This window comes from Chinchilla lanigera, unplaced genomic scaffold (genome assembly GCF_000276665.1).
Source record: "Chinchilla lanigera isolate Chin_1 unplaced genomic scaffold, ChiLan1.0 scaffold00092, whole genome shotgun sequence".
NCBI lineage: Eukaryota > Metazoa > Chordata > Mammalia > Rodentia > Chinchillidae > Chinchilla > Chinchilla lanigera.
Window position 1 is genome coordinate 5,922,488 of NW_004955493.1, and position 17,940 is coordinate 5,940,427.

Sequence of the window (17,940 nt, forward strand, 5' to 3'; positions counted from 1 at the left end):
ATGGGTGGATGGATGGGTGGATGGGTGGATTCGATGGATGAATGGGTGGATGGATGGGTGGATGGGTGGATTCGATGGATGAATGGGTGGGTGGATGGGTGGATGGGTGGATGGATGGGTGGATGGGTGGATGGATGGTGACTGGATGGGTGGGTGAACAGGTAGATGAATGATGGATGATGGATGGATGGGTGGACAGATGAGTGAAGGAGAGAAACAGCTGTACTTGGTAGAAAGTTCTAGAACTCCTGGGAAGGAAGTCCTCTTGGGAAGCTGAAGTTGGAGTCAGGGGTCCTGGTTCAAACCCAGCTCTGTCATTTGCTACTTCTGTCATCTTGGGTAAGTTACTTCATCTTTGTGACCCCCTCTCATTTCTACAATAAGAATCAGTCCTATGTTATGTAAAGATGGCCCTGGACACAGGGCGAAGTGTCCCCATGGGGGTCCCAGCTCAGGATGTGGGTTTGGGGGCCCCTCTTTGCACACCCTCTGGAATCCAGGGCAGCACTGCCAGCCCGTGTCCATGCTACCTGCCCCCTAGGCCCAGGCTGGCCCTGGCCTTAGCACACACGGGCTCTCACTTTCAGGACCCTCGGAGTGACAGGGCGAGGGATGGCAAGGCAGCCACAGCCCCGAGAGCAGCTAGCTGCATACACCGCAAGAAAACAGGTTCAACAAGCGTTTATTGAGCCCCGCTAGTGCCTGCTGTGTGGCCTCCTGCGGTGCCAGCCGCTGTTCCCTCCTCCTGAAGCCCCCTCCCTGTCCCCACAGGGCCCTGCCCCTCTGGACACCTTCTCAGCTCCCTGGCTGGCTGGCAAGTGCCCAGTATTTGGTGGCCAGTGTCCAGCGACTTCCCCGATCCTCCAGCTGCGCCCAGCAGGGCTGTAGTGCGGTGTGGCAGGAGGTCCGGGCTGCGCCCCAAGTCCCTCCGTGCAGTCCTGTGCGTTCCCTCAGGCCCTCTGGGCCTCTCGTGCAGGGCGCTGAGATGCAGGCAGTGTGTCTCCTCGGCTGATAGTGGAGTCCCCCACACACAGGCCGGGCTCCGGGGCCCCAGCCCGGTGGTCTTGTGGGAAAGGCCGGTGCCAGAGTCAGCCGGAGCTCTGGGCGCTGGGCTGCGTCTCCGTCACACCCAGTGCCCCAGGACCCAGCACTGGCGGCTCAGCTCTGGCGCCTCCTGGGCTGAAGTCCGGGGCCAGGAATCCGCCATGTGCAGCTGGTGTCCTGCAAGAGACAAGGTGGCCAGTGCCGCGATCCTGTCCTCCACCCACACGAGGCCCCACAGCCCTGCCACCTCCTCCACACCCACTTACCGCCCCACTGCACCCCGAGCTCAGCAGCACAGAGGTGCCTGCCAGTGTGTGCGGCCATCCACGGGCAGACGCGGCAGTGTGCCCCGCCCTGGCATCCTGAACCCACTGCAGCCCCCTCCGCCTCTGCCCACTGTACCCCTCGACCCCTGCCACCTGCTGTGTGCTGCCTGATTCTTCGCAGATCAACCCCACGCCCCCCGTCAAGGGTCTGAGGGCTCCAACATACCAGACCGTTCCCACCACACCCGGACCTGCCTGGACTGACTGCGCCTGCGTGAGCCCTCCAGCTCAAGTTCACAGCCTGCAAAGCCCAACCCGACCCATCTTCCCGCACTGCTGGGGTCTCCCTCCTCCTACACCCCCTCCCAGGAGGGAGGCTCACTTTCCAGCTGCGCCCAGGACAGGGCCTTGGGTGGCTGCTCTGCGGGGGCAGCGGCGGTGGAGAGAGAAAGAGGGAAAGCCCAGGAAGGGGAGAGAGGCGCTGCGGAGGGAGGAGCGGGAAGCAGTGGCAGGGCCTTTGCACGGCATGCCTTCGCTCACTCTGAGGCCCCGCCACGCCTCCAAGATGGGGTCGACCCATGTGACAGGAGGGAGCCCCTGCCAGCCATAGGAAGTCTCAGTCTGAGGATTCACAGCTACTGTGGGGCCAGGTGGAATTAACCTCTTTCTGATTTCAGTCCTCAACCTTAAAAGAAATCTATTCTAAGTCACTTGTTTTTCCTACTCTGAGTGGTAATGGCTGTTCATACCATAGGGTCAGCCAGGGGCTCGGAGAAAGCCCGCTTAGGCGGGGGTTCCTGGTGAAGCCACGCTTCTGCTTGCATACCTGTAGGGACAGAGAGCTCATTGCTCCCCCCTCCCTCCCCCACCCCCGCAGCTTGACTGTCGGGAGCTTCTTCCTAGCAACAAAGGCTGCGAGGGAAGGGGAAGGGGAAGACGGCTGTGCCAATGGCAGAGCGAGCGTGTGTGTGTGTGTGTGTGTGTGTGTGTGTGTGTGTGTGTGTGTGTACTGCGACTCCTTTTTCCTTTGGCTTTGTGCTCATTTTTAATATTCTTTAATGTTTGTGTTTTGCACATTTTACTATATTTTTAAGGAGTGGGAAACATTTTGCAAACATTCTGGAATCATTTGGCCTTGGGGGAAAGAAAGCATTTGTTTTGGCCCCAGCTACTGAAATAGTTGCAATCTATGGAAGCGCTTGCTGCCAAGATAAAGGTGTTTGGGATTTTTTTAAAATTGAGAAGCAAATATTTGGTGCATAGAAAGGTTTGATTGTTTTTCCAAATGAGTATTTAGAAGTGATCGTAGCTGCTCTTATGGTCGTGAATAGGCAGAACTGTGAAGAGTTTATTGCAAAGGGAGAAAGTGATTTTTTTTTTTTTTTAAGGAAAAATAAAAGCCAGGATGTCTGTCCTTCCTTGAGTTAAGTCAGACTCTGTCCCCAGGAGCTGGAGGCCAGGTCAGTGAGGACTGGGGCTCTCCCTGCCCCCCTTGGCCTCTCATAAGGGGCTTGGGGCCCAGGGCTATTGTCCCCCGCCTGCCCACCAGGACCCACACTCCCTTCCTCACCCGTTCCCTTGACTTTGAGGCCAGCCACCAGCCAGAGGAAAGGCCTTGTGCTGTGGACTGGGGGATCTCAGCTCCAGGTCTCCTGGGCCCAAGCAAATCAAGCCGATGGGTGAAGGGACCAGAGACGGCCTCCTCTGCCCCAGGCAGTGTCACCCCAAGAAGCATGGGCTCAACTCTTCCAAAAAGTTCAGCAACACTAAACATCCAGATTTCAAAATAAAACTTCCTAACCTTTAAATAGTGACAAAGTTTTAAAAATATTCTCCACAGTCCGTGGGGCAGGTAGCGTTTCCCAGCTGAGACTCAGCCACGGGAGGCTGTTGAGTGACCTCTGGCTGCTTCCTAGCCCGTGTCTGTGTCCCCTGACCCTGCCCGCGACGTGGCGCATGTTGGTCCTCCTGCTGGGGTTTCCCTTCCCTGTGCCTCTCGGGCTGCTGACTTCCCTGGTCTTTCAAACGCTCCCTGCTCTGGGAAGATCACTTCTGCACCTGCTTTGTCCTGGAGCCTCAGCCTCCAGTGCCTGGCCCAGCCCCAAACAAGTCCTGAGCTGACTTTTTCTTGAACAAACGCAGAAGCGATGGAGGAGGAGGGTGGGGTGGCTCCAGTACTCACGTAAGAGCTCTGCCCACCGTTCCCAGGATAAAATTCTGTATGTGATAAAGCAGCAACGCCCAGCCTTTTGGGCACCAGTTTTATGGAAGGCAAGTTTTCTAGTGATGGAGGGAGGAGTGGGGCAGATGGTTTGGCTTCAGGGTGATTCGAAGGAGTAGCAGCTAGATCCCTGGCAGGTGCTGTCACAGTGGGGTTTGCGCTCCCGATGCCCCGCTGATCTGACAGCAGGAGGCACTGGGGCAGTGATGTGAGCCATGGGAAACAGCTGAAAACACAGATGCTCACCTGCCCGTTGCTCACCTCCTGAGCTGTGACCTGGTTCCTAACAGTGCAGATACAGGTCTGTGGCTTGGAGGTTAGGGACCCCTGTGATAAAATACTTCTCTGCTCAGCCCTTCCTCTTTGGGGTACAAAGTCAGGGGAGAAAAACTGTACTTGGGTCTGACAGTCAGAGCCTCAAATCCAGCTTCTATCAGGTTATGTGAATGTCCTTTTTTTGTTTTGTTTTGTTTTTCTCCGGTACCGGGAACCGAACTCATGACCTTGCGCTTGCCAGGCAGGCGCTTTGCTGCTGAGCTACATCCCCAGCCCCGTGAATGTCCTTTAAACTGTGTGGATTTTGACAACCAGGTCCACTGCCCTGAGTGGATGTGAAAGGAGTAGGAGGTCTCAGGAGGCTGCGCAGTCTCCCCCTACCACCCTCAGACACTGGGCGGACACGAAGACAACAGAACATCTACACAGCATGGAACTGGCTCCAACAGCCTCTCTTCCCAGATGTGGAAACTGAGGCTCACAGTTAGGAAAGCTTTGTCCAACAGGAACACATCAGGGACCAGGAGGGAGAGGTCATTTGTGCAGGGCCTCAGTGCTGGGATGTGAAGCCAGCCAACCTTGCTCCGAAGTCTGTGCTTGTGGGCGCCGTGACACCCTGCCTCACAGCCCAAGTCCCAGGGCAGGAAAGTGTGGGAGGGACGCCCCCTCTCCCGCCGGGAGATGGACCGGTGTTGTCATTCCTGACATTTGAACTGGACTCGGAGAGCACATGCTGAAGCTCCCAATTCCACGGGTAGGGTTGGTTCTGCCCAGGGAGGGAGGGGCAGGTCATTCCAGGCAGAAGGAACAGGGTGTGAAATAGATTCTTGGCAGGCCGATGAGGTTTTTAGGAGGTGTGAAAAATCCAACAATGTTGTGCTCGGAGAAAGGCGGCTAGAAAACACAGGTCTGGAGCGGGAGGGGCGAGAGGGCTGCAGCCGCAAACATCAAAGGACACAAGCTATGTGTGGTGACACAGGCCTATAATGCCAGCATTCAGGGAGGCTGAGGCAGAAGGGTCACACATTCAAGCCCAGTCTAGGCAAATTAGCAACTTAGCAAGACCCTGTCCTTAAAAAACAAAACAAAACAAACAAACAAACAAAAAACCAAAGCAACAAATTTTTTTAAAAATTAAAAAGGCTGGGGATGTAGCTCAGTGCGAAGGTTCTGAGTTCAGTCTCCAGTACTACAAAGAAACATTGCTGGGTGCCAGGTGTAGCAGCCCACTAGCGCCTCTCATGAGTACAAGATTTATCCTATACTTGGCTTATCTGAGACAGATTCCTCGCTTGCCCTAAATTGAGGAATGGGCTCTACAGGAAATCTGTATTTTTTTCTACAATTTTTTTTTTTTTGGTACTGGGAATCGAACTCATGACCTCAGGCTTGCCAGGCAAGTGCTTATGCCGCTAAACTATATCCCCGGCCCACAAATCTGCATTTTAACAACTAGCCCGTGTCTCTTAGCAACACACATGATTGAGGTACCACCGCCCTGGACAGAAAATGGGCACAAAGGAGAAAAACACCAGCTTAGCTTCAGCTCGGGGTGAGACAGACGTGTGACTCAGGATAGGTGACTCTGGGTCTCAGGACCCAGCATGTTCACCTGTCAAATGGAAATGTTACTCAGACCACCGACCTCACCAGGGCGAAGTGATCAGTCGTTCACCGGAAGCATGCGGGCGACCTACTATGTGCTAAGACATTGGGCCGGCCACAGTGAATGTGGCAGCAAGGTCTCTGTCCCCGCGACACTTCCATTCCTTTGAGGAGAGACCGGAACAAACAGGTCGGCAAGGAAGGGCTCAGAGGGTGATGAGCGAGTGAGGTGGGGGAGGCGGCCAAGGGAGGGGAGCCTCTGCTAGAAGCTTCCAATGGGCTGCTCCGTGCCGACACCCATCGGGGAGGTCAGTGGAGCCGGCAGGCGGGGAAAGATGTGATCAAGTGTATGTCTTAGGAGGATGGAGTGGAAGGGAATTGGCCCTAGAAGCAGCCATTTCTGTCTAGAAGTTGCTGAGTAGCCCGGGCAAGTGACAGGAAGCAGACTCGCTCCTGGCAGTGGCTTCAGGGGGACACATGTCGGCCTGGGGCTGAGTCCGACTCCCACCGGGTCTGTGGACAGTATCGTCAGCATCACGGGAAACTTGCAAGAAATGCAGACCGCCAGGCCCGCCTCAGACCTCCTGAACCATAACCTGCGGGTGGGGCTGGGCACGAGTCCTCCCTGAGATTCTGACCTCAGCACTGGCTTGGATCTCTTGACCCCCGGTGCCAGGGTCTCAGATGCCTCCCAGCCACGTGCCCATCTGTGCTCCCAGCAAACTGGCATCGGTATTTATTTCAGAAATACGGTCTGTTTCCATTTTAATAAAGGGAGCGACTGGAGCAGTACTCTATTGGATTTGATTTTGATCTAATAAAAATGCCAAGTTGCTCTGGGCCCAGAAAAAGTCCTCCTTGAAATTCCCTCTGCTATTTTGAGGGCAGACCCGTCTAGACGGAGCTCCCAGAAGCCACCTCTGTGCCAGGCATGTGACAGCCCCTCGCCAGGCCCAGCCCTGCCAACACACCTGGCAAAATCACAAGCTTGTCTCAGCCATTGAACCTGACAGCTGCAATCAGCTGCAAACCCCAGCTGCCCCTGAAAGGAGGATGCAGACACCTGGGCCATATGGCAATGTCGCCTCTGTCAAATGTCACATCTGATGTACTCCTGAGCTAGCTGGTGGCACTGCAAAGCCCCAAAGGCAGGTTTCAAAAGAAAACTCTTTCCTTAGGAAAAAAAAAAAGTGGCAGAATCCATATCACAGAAGCCCAAGCAAAAAATAGCAACTTTGGGGGCAGTTAAGATAACCGAAAGTTTATGTAACTGTTTATGTAAAAGTGGCTGCTCAGCGGGGAGGTGGTGGAGTCACTGGAGGCTCAGAGCCTATGTACAACTGAGCACCTACTGTGTGCACGCACTGCCCCTGGCTCTTGAGGACAAGCATGAACAAAATAGACAAGCTTAGTGTCTACTCTCAGGGAGCTTAGAGGACAGAGGCAACAGAACGCGAATGACAATTTCAAAAAGGGACAAGTGCAGTTCAGAGGAAGCTCCCTGAAGAAAGTGACTGTCAGCTGGGATTTAAGGGTGGGGCAAAGTGAGCCATGCAAAGATTTAGAGGGAGAGCATCTTGGCAGAGAGAACAGCAAGGCAAAGGCCCGCTGAAGGGAATGGGTCTTGCATGGTGCAGCTGCCGGCTGGAGCTTCATGAGAGGGGAGCAAGGAGGAGGAGGAGAAGTCAGGGACGTGCGGACAGCGAGCAGAAACAGGCTTGTGCCCAGGGTGAGTGGAGGGATGCAAACACCGTGCTGAGTCTTACCGCCAAGCGGACCGGAGAGCCCAGCAAAGTCAGCACCTCAGCTCCTCCATCGACACAGGAGGAGGAGCCCCTCCTCCTCGGGCGGGATCAGCCCGGCAGCGAAGTGCTTAGCACAGACTCGCACACAGCAAGTGTTTGATAACGTGGGCTCCCTGACAGGCCTCCTCCCCCGTTCCTCCTGCCGGCAAGCCAGCCCCTCGCAGGAGCTGAGCAGCTGCTCCACGCAGAAATATTGCAAAACTCACCCCGGCTTTTCCAAAATATTTTCTCGCAGAAAACCCACAAGCAGCTAAGAGGCCGGATTCCGGGGACTGTGTCATCCTCCGGTCGGTCTGACTGGCTGCTTCTCTGGGCCTTGAGCTCCCTGAGGACTGAGACCCGCTCTGGCTGTGGCCACACCCTCAGCACCCTGCCCGGGGGCCTGGCAAGGGTAGCCCTTGGCCAGGGAGTGCGGGGAGCTCATCCTAGTGGCCCCAGGGGTGGGAGCACAGCCTGAACCCACAACCCAACTCTGCTACTTCCCAGCTGCAGGATGCTGAATAAGCTGTGGTCCCAAACTCCTGGGGCCTCCGTTTACCTGTCTGGAGAGTAGGGCTGCATTTAGGGTTAATGCATAAATGCAAAGTCCTCGGCATAGATAAGGGGAGACATAACCAGATAGAGCCGTGGGACCGACCTCTTCCCAGGGCCTGGTTCCACTACTGGGTCCAGAGTTTGGGCCAAGGTCCCCTCTGCCACCCGCTCTGCCCCACCCCACCCTGAGCTGGACGAGGCATCAGTCTGCCTCACAGAGCCTGCGGTGTCCCCAGTACAGCCCTGGCCATATGATGCAGTCTATGGCTTGGGTCTCGCTGGCCTGGAAACCTGTCTTGGACCAGGACCTGCTGTTCCTAGGACCTCGGTCCCATTTCCTAGAAGACTCAAAGCCTCTGAGTTAATGGATGTGGGGATGACTTTTGGTTGGCACAAAAGCAGCCCTCCATAGGAGAATGGATTTCTTCCTCGTTGTGTTAATATAGGTGTCTGCAGCACGCGCTGTCCCTGGGGAAATGTAGCCGTCCAGGTGACACCCAGCTGCCTGAGCACCGGGAGCTGAGCTCTTCGCCCTGCTGAGAAGCCTGGATCTAGCAAATCTTCTGTGCCAACTGACAGCTTTCACACCCCGCTCCACAGCTTTCTGGCTCCTCTGAGCCCCTGGGGTGCCAGGACCTCATGGAGTCACCGTCCCTAACCCACCTTCCAGATCCTCTGGGCAGTCCCTTGGCTCCACCTGCCCGCCGCCCCCGGCAGCCCTGGCAGCTCCGTCCCGGCAGCCGCTGCCCCAATGCCCACAAGCCCTCAGACTCAGCAGGGACAAAGTGTCACCACATCCCTTGGTACATTTTTCCATCTGGCAGGGACACTATGCCCTTGACTGCTCCAGCAAAAAAGTCCTGTGCAGATCCTGGGTTCTTCCCCACCCCCTCCTCCACCCCGCTGATCCCTCGCTGCATGCAGAGTTCACGTGCCTGCACCCCAGCAGCCCTCCACAGTGACCCCAAAGAGCTGCTGTCACCACTGCAGGGTAGCACAGGTGCCTGCGCAGTGGTCCCAGTGTCGGGCCTCTCTTCCGTCCTGGTGTCCCTTCCCCTGATGACCCTGCGGGTGCATCTGCACACCCTGCCCCCACCCCATAGAGCCTCGCCTTGGGGGGGGACTCTGCCTTCAGGCCAGCCTGCACCGACAGTCCAACAGTGACACGAGCAGAGCCCCTACCCCCCTCCACTTCTCTCTCTGGCTCTGTCGCTATGATCAGGCCATTGTCAGGTGCGCCAGGGATGAAATAGTGACAACCGCAAAACTGCGGGGCTTACCCCAGGGGCCAGGCTGGCCACTGGCCCTGAGTCTCTGCCCCCATACTAGAGGTATGGACAGGATGAGGGTGGGGAGAAGGACAGAAAGATGGATGGATGGATGGATGGATGGATGGACAGACAGGCAGGCAGGCAGACATGATGGATGGAAAGAGTAGAGATGGATGAGAGAGGGAGCGGGAGAGACAGGGACAGAATGAGCTCAGGCACGTCTCCTCCCAGCCTACCACACCCTGGGCCCATCATGGCGCTCTTCCTCACCCCTTGCTCGCTCCAGTTCATTCCCACCTCAGGAAGGCTCATGTGCACACAGATAACTGGGTAACAGGGCGACAGCTCTCTTCGGCTCCCCACCCCTGCCCCAGGGTTCTCTGCCCACTCTACAGGGAGCCTGGGAGGCTCAGGCCCACCCGGGGGAGCTGATGACGCTGTTTTTGTTTTGTTTTTTGAGACAGGGTCTCACTACATAGTCCAGACTGGTCTCAAATTTAAGGCAATCACCCTGCCTCAGCCTCCTGAGTGCTGGGATTAGAAATGTGCTCCACCATGCCCGGCCTGTTGCTGATGCTCTGGAGCCTGCTCTCCGGCCTTGAGCTTTCCCAGGCCCTCTGCGGTGGCTCCGCCCCTACGCCATCCCTGGGGTCTCCTTGCCCAGCCATCTGTAGCCCGTGGCCCCTGGCTCCTCCTCCAGGAAGCCCACACCCCAGCACAGACACCATAGTGGGGGCCCAGCACCCACCTCAGGGCTTCTTCTGGTCCCCAAGCAGTGGCTGGCACTTTGGCCACCTTCCAGGGGCCTCTGCCTCCACGGCAGCCCTCTGCCCTCGCAATGCAACTCAGCTCTGCCCTCTGCTCTTCCCAGCCCCGCACTCCTGCCCAGCAGCAAAGTAATTTCTCACTTTGTCACAGGACGTGGAATGTGGAGTCAGCAGCCCCCTAAGTTTCAACGTCTGCTGTGTTTGGAAACCGGGCAGGGAGGAAAAGTGGCCCAGGGAAGGAGAGGAGGGGTCAGCCGCTAAGCTCGGGGCCACGGGCTCCTCATCCTGCAGAGAAACTGCAAGACACATGCCCCGGGGTGTTCCCCAGAGATGTGCAGTGCGGTTCTTCAGGCATCCCCCTGGCCTGCATCCCACGCCTACGTGGAGGGAGGTGGGGAAGCCCCTCAGGTGCAGAGACCCAGAGAGAGATGGAAGTCATGGGCCTCCTAAAAGATCTGAGAGATGTGGTGGGGACACTGGTTGGCTAGGATGTGCGACCCTGAGCAAGTCCCTCCCCCTCTCTTCTACCGTGGAAGCAATCCTGCCTACAGGGGCTGTCTTGGTTACTTTTCTTTTATTGCTGACAGAAAACACCGGAAGTCCAAAATTAAGGAAGGAAAGGTGTTTTTAGCTCACAATTTGTGAAAGTTTCAGCCCGCAATGAGCTGGCTCCAAGGCAGGGTGGCAGGGCACAGGGCAACAGTTCGAGGCGGCGGAAGAAGCAAAAGCAACAAGAGCAGAAGGGGTGGGGGGAGCAAGGCTCTTTCCCTCCCTTATATCGTAAGCAGGTTGCCTGCCCCAGGCTGGGTGCAGCACTTACCCAACCTCCACACCCTCCTCTTGCACAGACTCAGGATGTTTACAAAGGGAGGGCCTCGCCCCCTGCTGAGTTGTTTAGTTAAACTTCTAAACATCTCAAGTTGACGTAATGTATCAACCATTACAGGGCCTGAGGTCTGCAGGAAGGCGGGGTGAGGCCTGGTGGGACGGATGCCTGTGGCGGGCGTTCAGCAGGTGCCACTGGGATGTGAGCATTTTCAGTGTCTTCTCACACTGGTTCCGCTTTTATTTTTTGTACCAGAAATCGAACACAAGACCTTGTGCTTGCCAGGCAGGGGCTTGTGCTGCTGAGCTATATCCCCGGCCCTTTTTTGAGCCACTTTCTTTCACTCTTTTGGCTTTCTGGCCCCCGCATGGATGTCCTGGGTTCTTCCTTCCGCTGTTCCCCACGGTTAGGAGATGAAGTCAGTGTTTTCTAAGGGCCAAGAGTGTCACTGGCTCAAACAAATCCTGTCCACCGTCACCCAACGGCCTGTGTTGATTCTACTCAGGACTGATCGCCCTCAGGCCGATGGTTTAGCTGGGCCTGGACTAGGGCTGAGGTCTCGTCTCCCTCCTCCTTTCTCAGCATCCCAGTCTCCCTGCGAGGACTGGCTGCAGCTGCTGGGGGCAGAAGACTCACTACACAGAGACCCCAGCCTCAAGTTCCCCGCATGAGGACTGGGTCTGCAAGAGGAGGCAGGGAGCAGGGGGAGGCTGGCCTGCCCCATCCAGGGTCCTTGTCTGCCAACAGAGGACAGTTCACAGCAGCAAGAGTCTATAGAGGAGGCACTTACGGGTGGGGTATCTCTCGTGGCGGCAGTCCAAGCGGAAGTCCTCCTCCTCACTCCCGTCTCCCTTCTCAATCCTGGAAAGAGAACAAGACCAAAATTTTTCTAAACAGAACCCCGACTGTAGGAGAAATAACATCAAGATCAACAGTGGGATCATATCAAATTAGGAAACTGCTGCACAGCAAAGGAAACAACCTACAGAAGTGGGGGAAATTACCAGCTACTCCTTGGACAGAGGACTAGTATCTAGAATATATAAAAAACTAAAAAAAGAGATTCCCCCAAATAACAGACCCAATAAAAAAAAGGGCCAGTGAAATGGATAGACATGTCTTAGAGGAAGTACAAATGACCAGTAAACACATGAGAAAATGTCCAACATCTTGACCTAAAATCTAAAGCAACACTGATATTCCATCTTACTCCAGAAAGAATACTGGCCATCATCAAGGAATAAAATAATAACAAATGCTGGCAAGGTCATGGGGGAAAAAAAACCCTCTACATTATAGGTAGGAGTATAAACTAAGACAGCCACTATGGAAATCAATATAGCGATTCCTCAAAACTAACCTTAGAAATTCTATCTGACCCAGCTATTCCCCTTCTAGGTATCTTTGTGAAAGAGTTAACGACTTCTAATACATGATTATAGCAGCAAATTCATAATAACTGAACCTTAGAAGCAGTCTATATGAGCACCAACAGAGGAACGGATAAAGAAAATGTATTTACACACAGTGGAGTACTACTCTGCCATAAAAAAGGAAAAACCTGCATCATTTTGTAGGAAGATAGATGCACCTGGAGACCATAATGTTAGGTGAAATAAATCAGACACACAAGTTTATATGAGAAACCCCCAAGTATAAAAAAATGAAAGAGAAAAATAAAAGATAGATAGTAGGAAACAAGGAGATAGCTCTTTTGCAAATGGGAAGAGAACCAAGAGATAGAGGGAGAGAGAGGAAAGGAAGAGGAATGGAAAATAAAAAGAATTAAGATGTGTTATGTACACGGACCAACACAATGGGTGTAACCATTATGTACTGCAAATATGTACTAAGAGAACCCCCAAAAGTCCATATAAGAAACAGCAGGCTGAGCTTTCTGCTGGTGGACACGGCGGAGGAAGCTTCGTCAGTCTCTTTTCCGGCTGCCGTCATGTCTAAGTCAGAGTCTCCTAAGGAACCCGAGCAGCTGCAGAAGCTCCTCATCCGAGGGCTGAGCCTTGAGGCCACCGATGAGAGCCTGAGAAGCCCCTCTGAGCAGTGGGGACACTCACGGACTGCGTGGTAATGAGAGATCCAAACACCAAGCGTTCCGGGGGCTGTGGGCTTGTCACTTACGCCGCTATGGAGGAGGTGGATGCAGCCAGGAATGCGAGGCCACACCAAGTGGATGGAAGAGTGGTGGAACAGAGCTGCCTCAAGAGAAGATTCTCAAAGACCAGGCACCCACTCAGCGGTGAAGCAGGTCTTTGTTAGTGGCATTAAAGAGGATGCTGGAGAACATCACCTACGAGACGATTTTGAACAGTGTGGAAAAACCGACGTGATTGAAATCATGACCAACCAAGGCAGATGGAAAGAAGAGGGGCTTTGCTTCTGTAACCTCTGACGACCACGATTCTGTGGATAAGACTGTCGTTCAGAAATACCACACTGTGAATAGACATGACTGTGAAGTGAGGAAAGCCCTGTGGAAGCAGGGGATGGCGAGTGCTTCATCTAGCCAAAAGGTGGAAGTGGTTGTGGAAATTTTGGTGGTGGTCGTGGTTTTGGTGGCAATGACAGTTTTGGTCACGGAGGAAGCGTCAGTGGTGGGGTGGCTTTGGTGGCAGCTCTGGTGGGGGTGGATATGGTGGCAGTGGGGACGGCTACAATGGGCTTGGTAATGATGGTGGCTATGGAGGAGGCGGCCCTGGTTACTCTGGAGGAAGCAGAGGCTGTGGAAGTGGCGGACAGGCTTATGTAAACCACGTCAGTGGCGATGGCAGGAGTGGCAGCCATGACAGCTATAACAACGGAGGAGGTGGGGGCAGCTTTGGTGGTGGTAGTGGAAACAATTATGGAGGTGGTGGAAGCTACAATGAATTTGGCAATTACAGCAATCAATCTTGCAGCTGGGAATACAGCTCAGCGGCACAAGTGCCTGCCTGGCAAGGACAAGGTCCTGAGTTCGATTCCTGGTACCCCCCCCCAAAAAAAATCAGTCTTCCAATTTTGGACCCATGAAGGGAGGAAACTTTGGAGGCAGAAGGTCTGGGCCCTGTGGTGGTGAAGGCCGATACTTTACCCAACCACGAAATCAAGGTGGCTATGGTGGTTCCAGCAGCAGCAGTAGCTAGCATAGTGGCAGAAGGTATTACACACTTCCAGGTAAGCAAGCACCTTTTTTGCGCCGGCTTAAATTTTCATGACTGCTGATAAACCCCGTAACCCTAATGTAGCTGAGCAGGGCAATATAGTTTACATTATAATTGCAGTAAAATTGTGGATATTAATGTTCAGATCAGCAATATTTGTGGGAAGCAACATGCTGTTGGGTTATAGCCTTGAGTCTTAATATGTTTAGATTAACAACTTTATTCCATATTGTTCAACAGGAAACAAAGCTTCGCAGGAGAGGAGAGCAGCGGAAGTGACAGGGAAGCTGCAGGTTGTGTCAGATTTATGAACTCAGCCAAGCACAATGGTGGCAGGGCCTCGCTGCTACAGAGAAGACGTGTTTTAGACAATACTCGTGTGTATGGGCAAAAAGCTCAAGACTGTATTTGTGGCTAATTGTATCACAGGTTATTTTAGTTTCCGTTCTGCGGGAAGTGTAAAGCGTTCCAACCAAGGGCTTTAGTGTAGACCTTTTTTTGCACCGATGCTGTTGATTGCTACATGTAATAGTCTGATCGTGATGCTGAGTAAATGCGTCTTAAAAAAAAAAGAAGGAGGAGGCTGAAAAAGCACAGCCCTTTCCTTTCGGGGAACAGCTGGCAAAGTCACCTCCCACTTTGCCCCGTGGGGAGCTATCAGGACCCTGGGAACTGGCATCACTATTTCTATTTTACTGTTGCACAAACAGAGGCATTTGAAGGTGTGCAAGGTGGGACAGGGAGGCAAAATGATTGTTCTCACAAAAAGGTGAGCCTTGGTTGTGCACCGATACTTGGGTGTATAAAAATAAGTGCAAATTGCAAAAGATGTGTACAACTTGATTTGTTTTCTGAATTACACACATGTGCACACACACACACACAAATCTGACAGGGTAGGTACCAAAGAGAGAAGGGCGTCTGCCCCTGTGAGAGGTTAGGGGTGGAGTCCGGAGCCTGCACTTTGCCTAAGCCTACTCTCTGAGCTAGAGGCTTCCTTTAGCTGGGTGTCACTTCTTAACCAAACTAAAACCCTTCTCAGAGCCAACTCTGCGTAGAAACAAGGACCCAGTTGTGTTCCACTTTCTGGAGCAACACTTTTTCCCACCAACGAATGCAAGAGTTTAATTTTTTTTACTTTCTTTTTTGTGGTACTGGGTTGGAACCCAAGGCCTTTCCACTGAGCTGCACCCCCTCCCCTTTAAATTTTGAGGCAGGGTTTTGCTAAGTTTCCTAGTTGCCCTGTCTGGGCTCAAGTTTGTGATCCTCCTGCCTCAGCCTCCAAGGGTGCTGGGATTACAGGCATAGGCTATTTTTCATTTTTATTTCCATCCTTAAATGGAAATATCTTTCTTATTTTCCTGACAAACAAATGGAAATTCCGACACCATAGAAACAGCGAAAGTCCCCCTATAAAACACCTTTGTGTAGAAGTTTGGTGCTTATCTTTCTAGAGCTAATACATTTTTTTAAAGATATAAACAGGTGTGAATGAAACATGTTGTTTTGTAACCTGAGTTTTCATTAACCCAGAAATTCTCAACATTTTTCCAAGTTGGCACACATCCCTCGCATTCATCTTTTGTTCCTCACCGCTACACATGGAAGAATAGTTCACGTCCAGTCTGTTAGGAGTCAGAGTTGTGCAAAGTGTCCACTCTCCCAAACAACGCTGCCTGTGCGTCTGGCCAGGTAGTGAGCGCCCCATCAGCAGAGGAGCTCAAGACTGGAGGATCCCAGCCACAACACTGGGCCCGGCTTCCGACACTGGGAGGGAGGCTGGGTGCAGCCCTGGCCTCATCCTAAACACCACCTGCCTGGCCGAAACCAGTGCGTCTGGGTCGGTGGACGCCACAGCCGCAGGCACACGCCTCCCACATCATCCTGGGTTTTAATCTTGACCTTGAGCCAATTCCTAGATCAGCCAGTGGCTCCTGATCCTCCTGCTTTTTTATCTACAGATTCCCTTGCTCCAGACCTTGGGCCGGGCACCTCCCCGGGCTCAGCTGAGCGCCTCCAGCCTGAAAAGAGTGGCTCAGTGAGCAAAGGGGGACATCTGAGGAGACAGCCAGCCCACCCCAGCTGGCCCTCCCTGGCCTCCTTGACCACCCTGCTGCGTCACGCAAAAGCCCTAAACTGAAGCTGGGTATGCTCACACAGCCAGTCATCCCAGCACCCCAGGAGGCTGACGGGAGTAATGGAAGTTCAAGCACAGCCTGGACAACTTAGTGACTTAGCGAGACCTTGTCTCCAAAAAAAGAAAGAGCTGGGGATGTAGCTCAGTGCAAAGGCCTTAATCCCCAGTAACACACACGCCCGCACACACACACACACACACACACACACACACACATACACACGCATACATGCACACACACACACATGCATGCACACATGCGCACACACTCACACACATGCACATTCAAGCTCAACAGCTAACAGATCAAATGACACCTGACAGTTAGAAGCATCGAGGTGGTACAGTCTGGTTCTGGGCTGGGGGCCGTGGGAGCCCCAGAGAAGCCCCGCCCCAGAGAAATGCACGCTTGTTTATAGGCATAGACTCACGGCTTTGAGGGCCATGCTAAGAGCCGGGAGGCTGCTAAGGAAGCTGGCAGGTCAGGCAGCCTCACAGGCCAGGGCTTGGTAGACTTTGACTGCACAGCTCCAGATAGTAAATATTCGCGGCTTTGGGAGCCTTATTGTCTCTGTCACAGCTGCTCCCTGTGGCCCAAGCTGCAGATGATACGGGTGTGGTGGTTGGCAGCCGCAGGTGGCAGATGGGATTTAGCTCACCCAAGGGAGGTTTGCGTTAACCTACAGCCAAGCCCCATGGCTCCCAACTTGGCTGAAGTCACCAACGGCGGATTGAAGTCATGCCCCAGCACCGTAATGGGGGCCAGCATGCTCGAGCTGCCCCCTGCAGGCCACACGGCCTGCTACCCTCTCAAAGCGGATCCACCTTTCTTTCTGCCATGCCAGGAATTCTGGAAAGAGTTGGTTTTCTTGCATAAACTCAGCCCTCACCCACAGTTTACTCATGAAAACCCCAGTTCTTTAAGCTCTGCAGAGTTTGGCAGTCCCTGGGGACATGGATGAGGCCGGGCAGGGGTCTGGGCTGATGACCATCCTGTGGCCTTCACACAGTAGGGCTCCTCGGTGCACCAGGAGTTCTTGGGCCCCGGAGTAAAGAGGAGCCGGGGCAGAGCCCAGCTCTGTGACCCACAGGGAGTGTGACTCTGCAGTTTCTGGCAGCTTGAGTGCCACTTTTCTTACGTGTGCCACTGGGCCCACAGCAGTGGCCGTAGTCCTGAAAATAACAACCACCAACACCATCACCTTCATGGACCAAACCCGGGGTTAAACCCAGTCATCCAAGGACTCAACGCCAGATCCTGACACAGACTAAGGTCTCAGAACATGTTAATACCTTCAGTTTTTAAACATGCTGAAGAGCCAAGTGTGCTGGCTTATGCCTGTGACCCCAGCACTTGGGAGGATGAGGCAGGCGGATCATGAGTCTAAGGCCCATTTGGGCTACACAGCAAGACCCTGCCTCAAAAAAGCAGAAAACAACTGTGTCTTGCTTAATAGCCTGTCTTTCCCCAAATCTTTTGAGCTCAGAAGGATAGAGTTGGTCTTGAGGTCCAGGGTCTGATACCATGCTTGGTACAAAGTCCAAGTATCAGCAGGAACAAAGTATCTCAAGTAACAATGAATCTGGAATAACAAAGTATCTCAAGTAGCAAAGTTTCAGTAGTAACAAAGTATCTCAAGTAACAGCAAGTGTGGAGTGAAAAAGACTCTTAAGTAACAAAGCATCTCAAGTGATAGAAAAGCCCCAGGGAAGGAGAAAGAAGTCTGAAGCAGGAAGGCCACCAAGGGTCCCCAGGGATACTGAGCTCTGAGCTAAAAAAGGACAGTGGCAAATGTCATGAGTGATCATTCTGTCTGATTAGAATTGATTTTTTGTGTGTGTGTGTGTTTTTTTTTTTGTTTTTTTGGTTTTTTTTCCTATTTTTTCGGTACCAGGAATCGAACTCATGACCTTGCGCTTGCCAGGCAGGCGCTCTTGCCACTGAGGTAAATCCCCAGACCCCTGTTTGATTAGAATTGAAATATGCCTTCTCAAGACAGGTCTTCCTCCTTCCTTCCTTCTTCCCTCCCTCC

The 17,940-nt window shown here is 53.4% G+C and overlaps 1 protein-coding gene across 3 annotated transcripts in view; it reads right to left on the reverse strand.

Moving 5' to 3' along the window:
• Window positions 1-666: 666 nt before the first annotated feature.
• Gsg1l (GSG1-like) overlaps window positions 667-17,940 on the reverse strand; it is a 147,756-nt gene continuing 130,482 nt past the window's right edge. For all 3 annotated transcript variants that reach the window (XM_005405145.1, XM_005405144.2, XM_005405143.2), the window contains exons 5-6: window positions 11,406-11,476; window positions 667-1,221 (exon numbers count right to left, since the gene is read on the reverse strand). In XM_005405145.1, coding sequence (XP_005405202.1) covers window positions 1,124-1,221; window positions 11,406-11,476 — 169 coding nt within the window. In that variant the 3' untranslated portion in view covers window positions 667-1,123. The remainder of the gene's footprint in view (window positions 1,222-11,405; window positions 11,477-17,940) is intronic.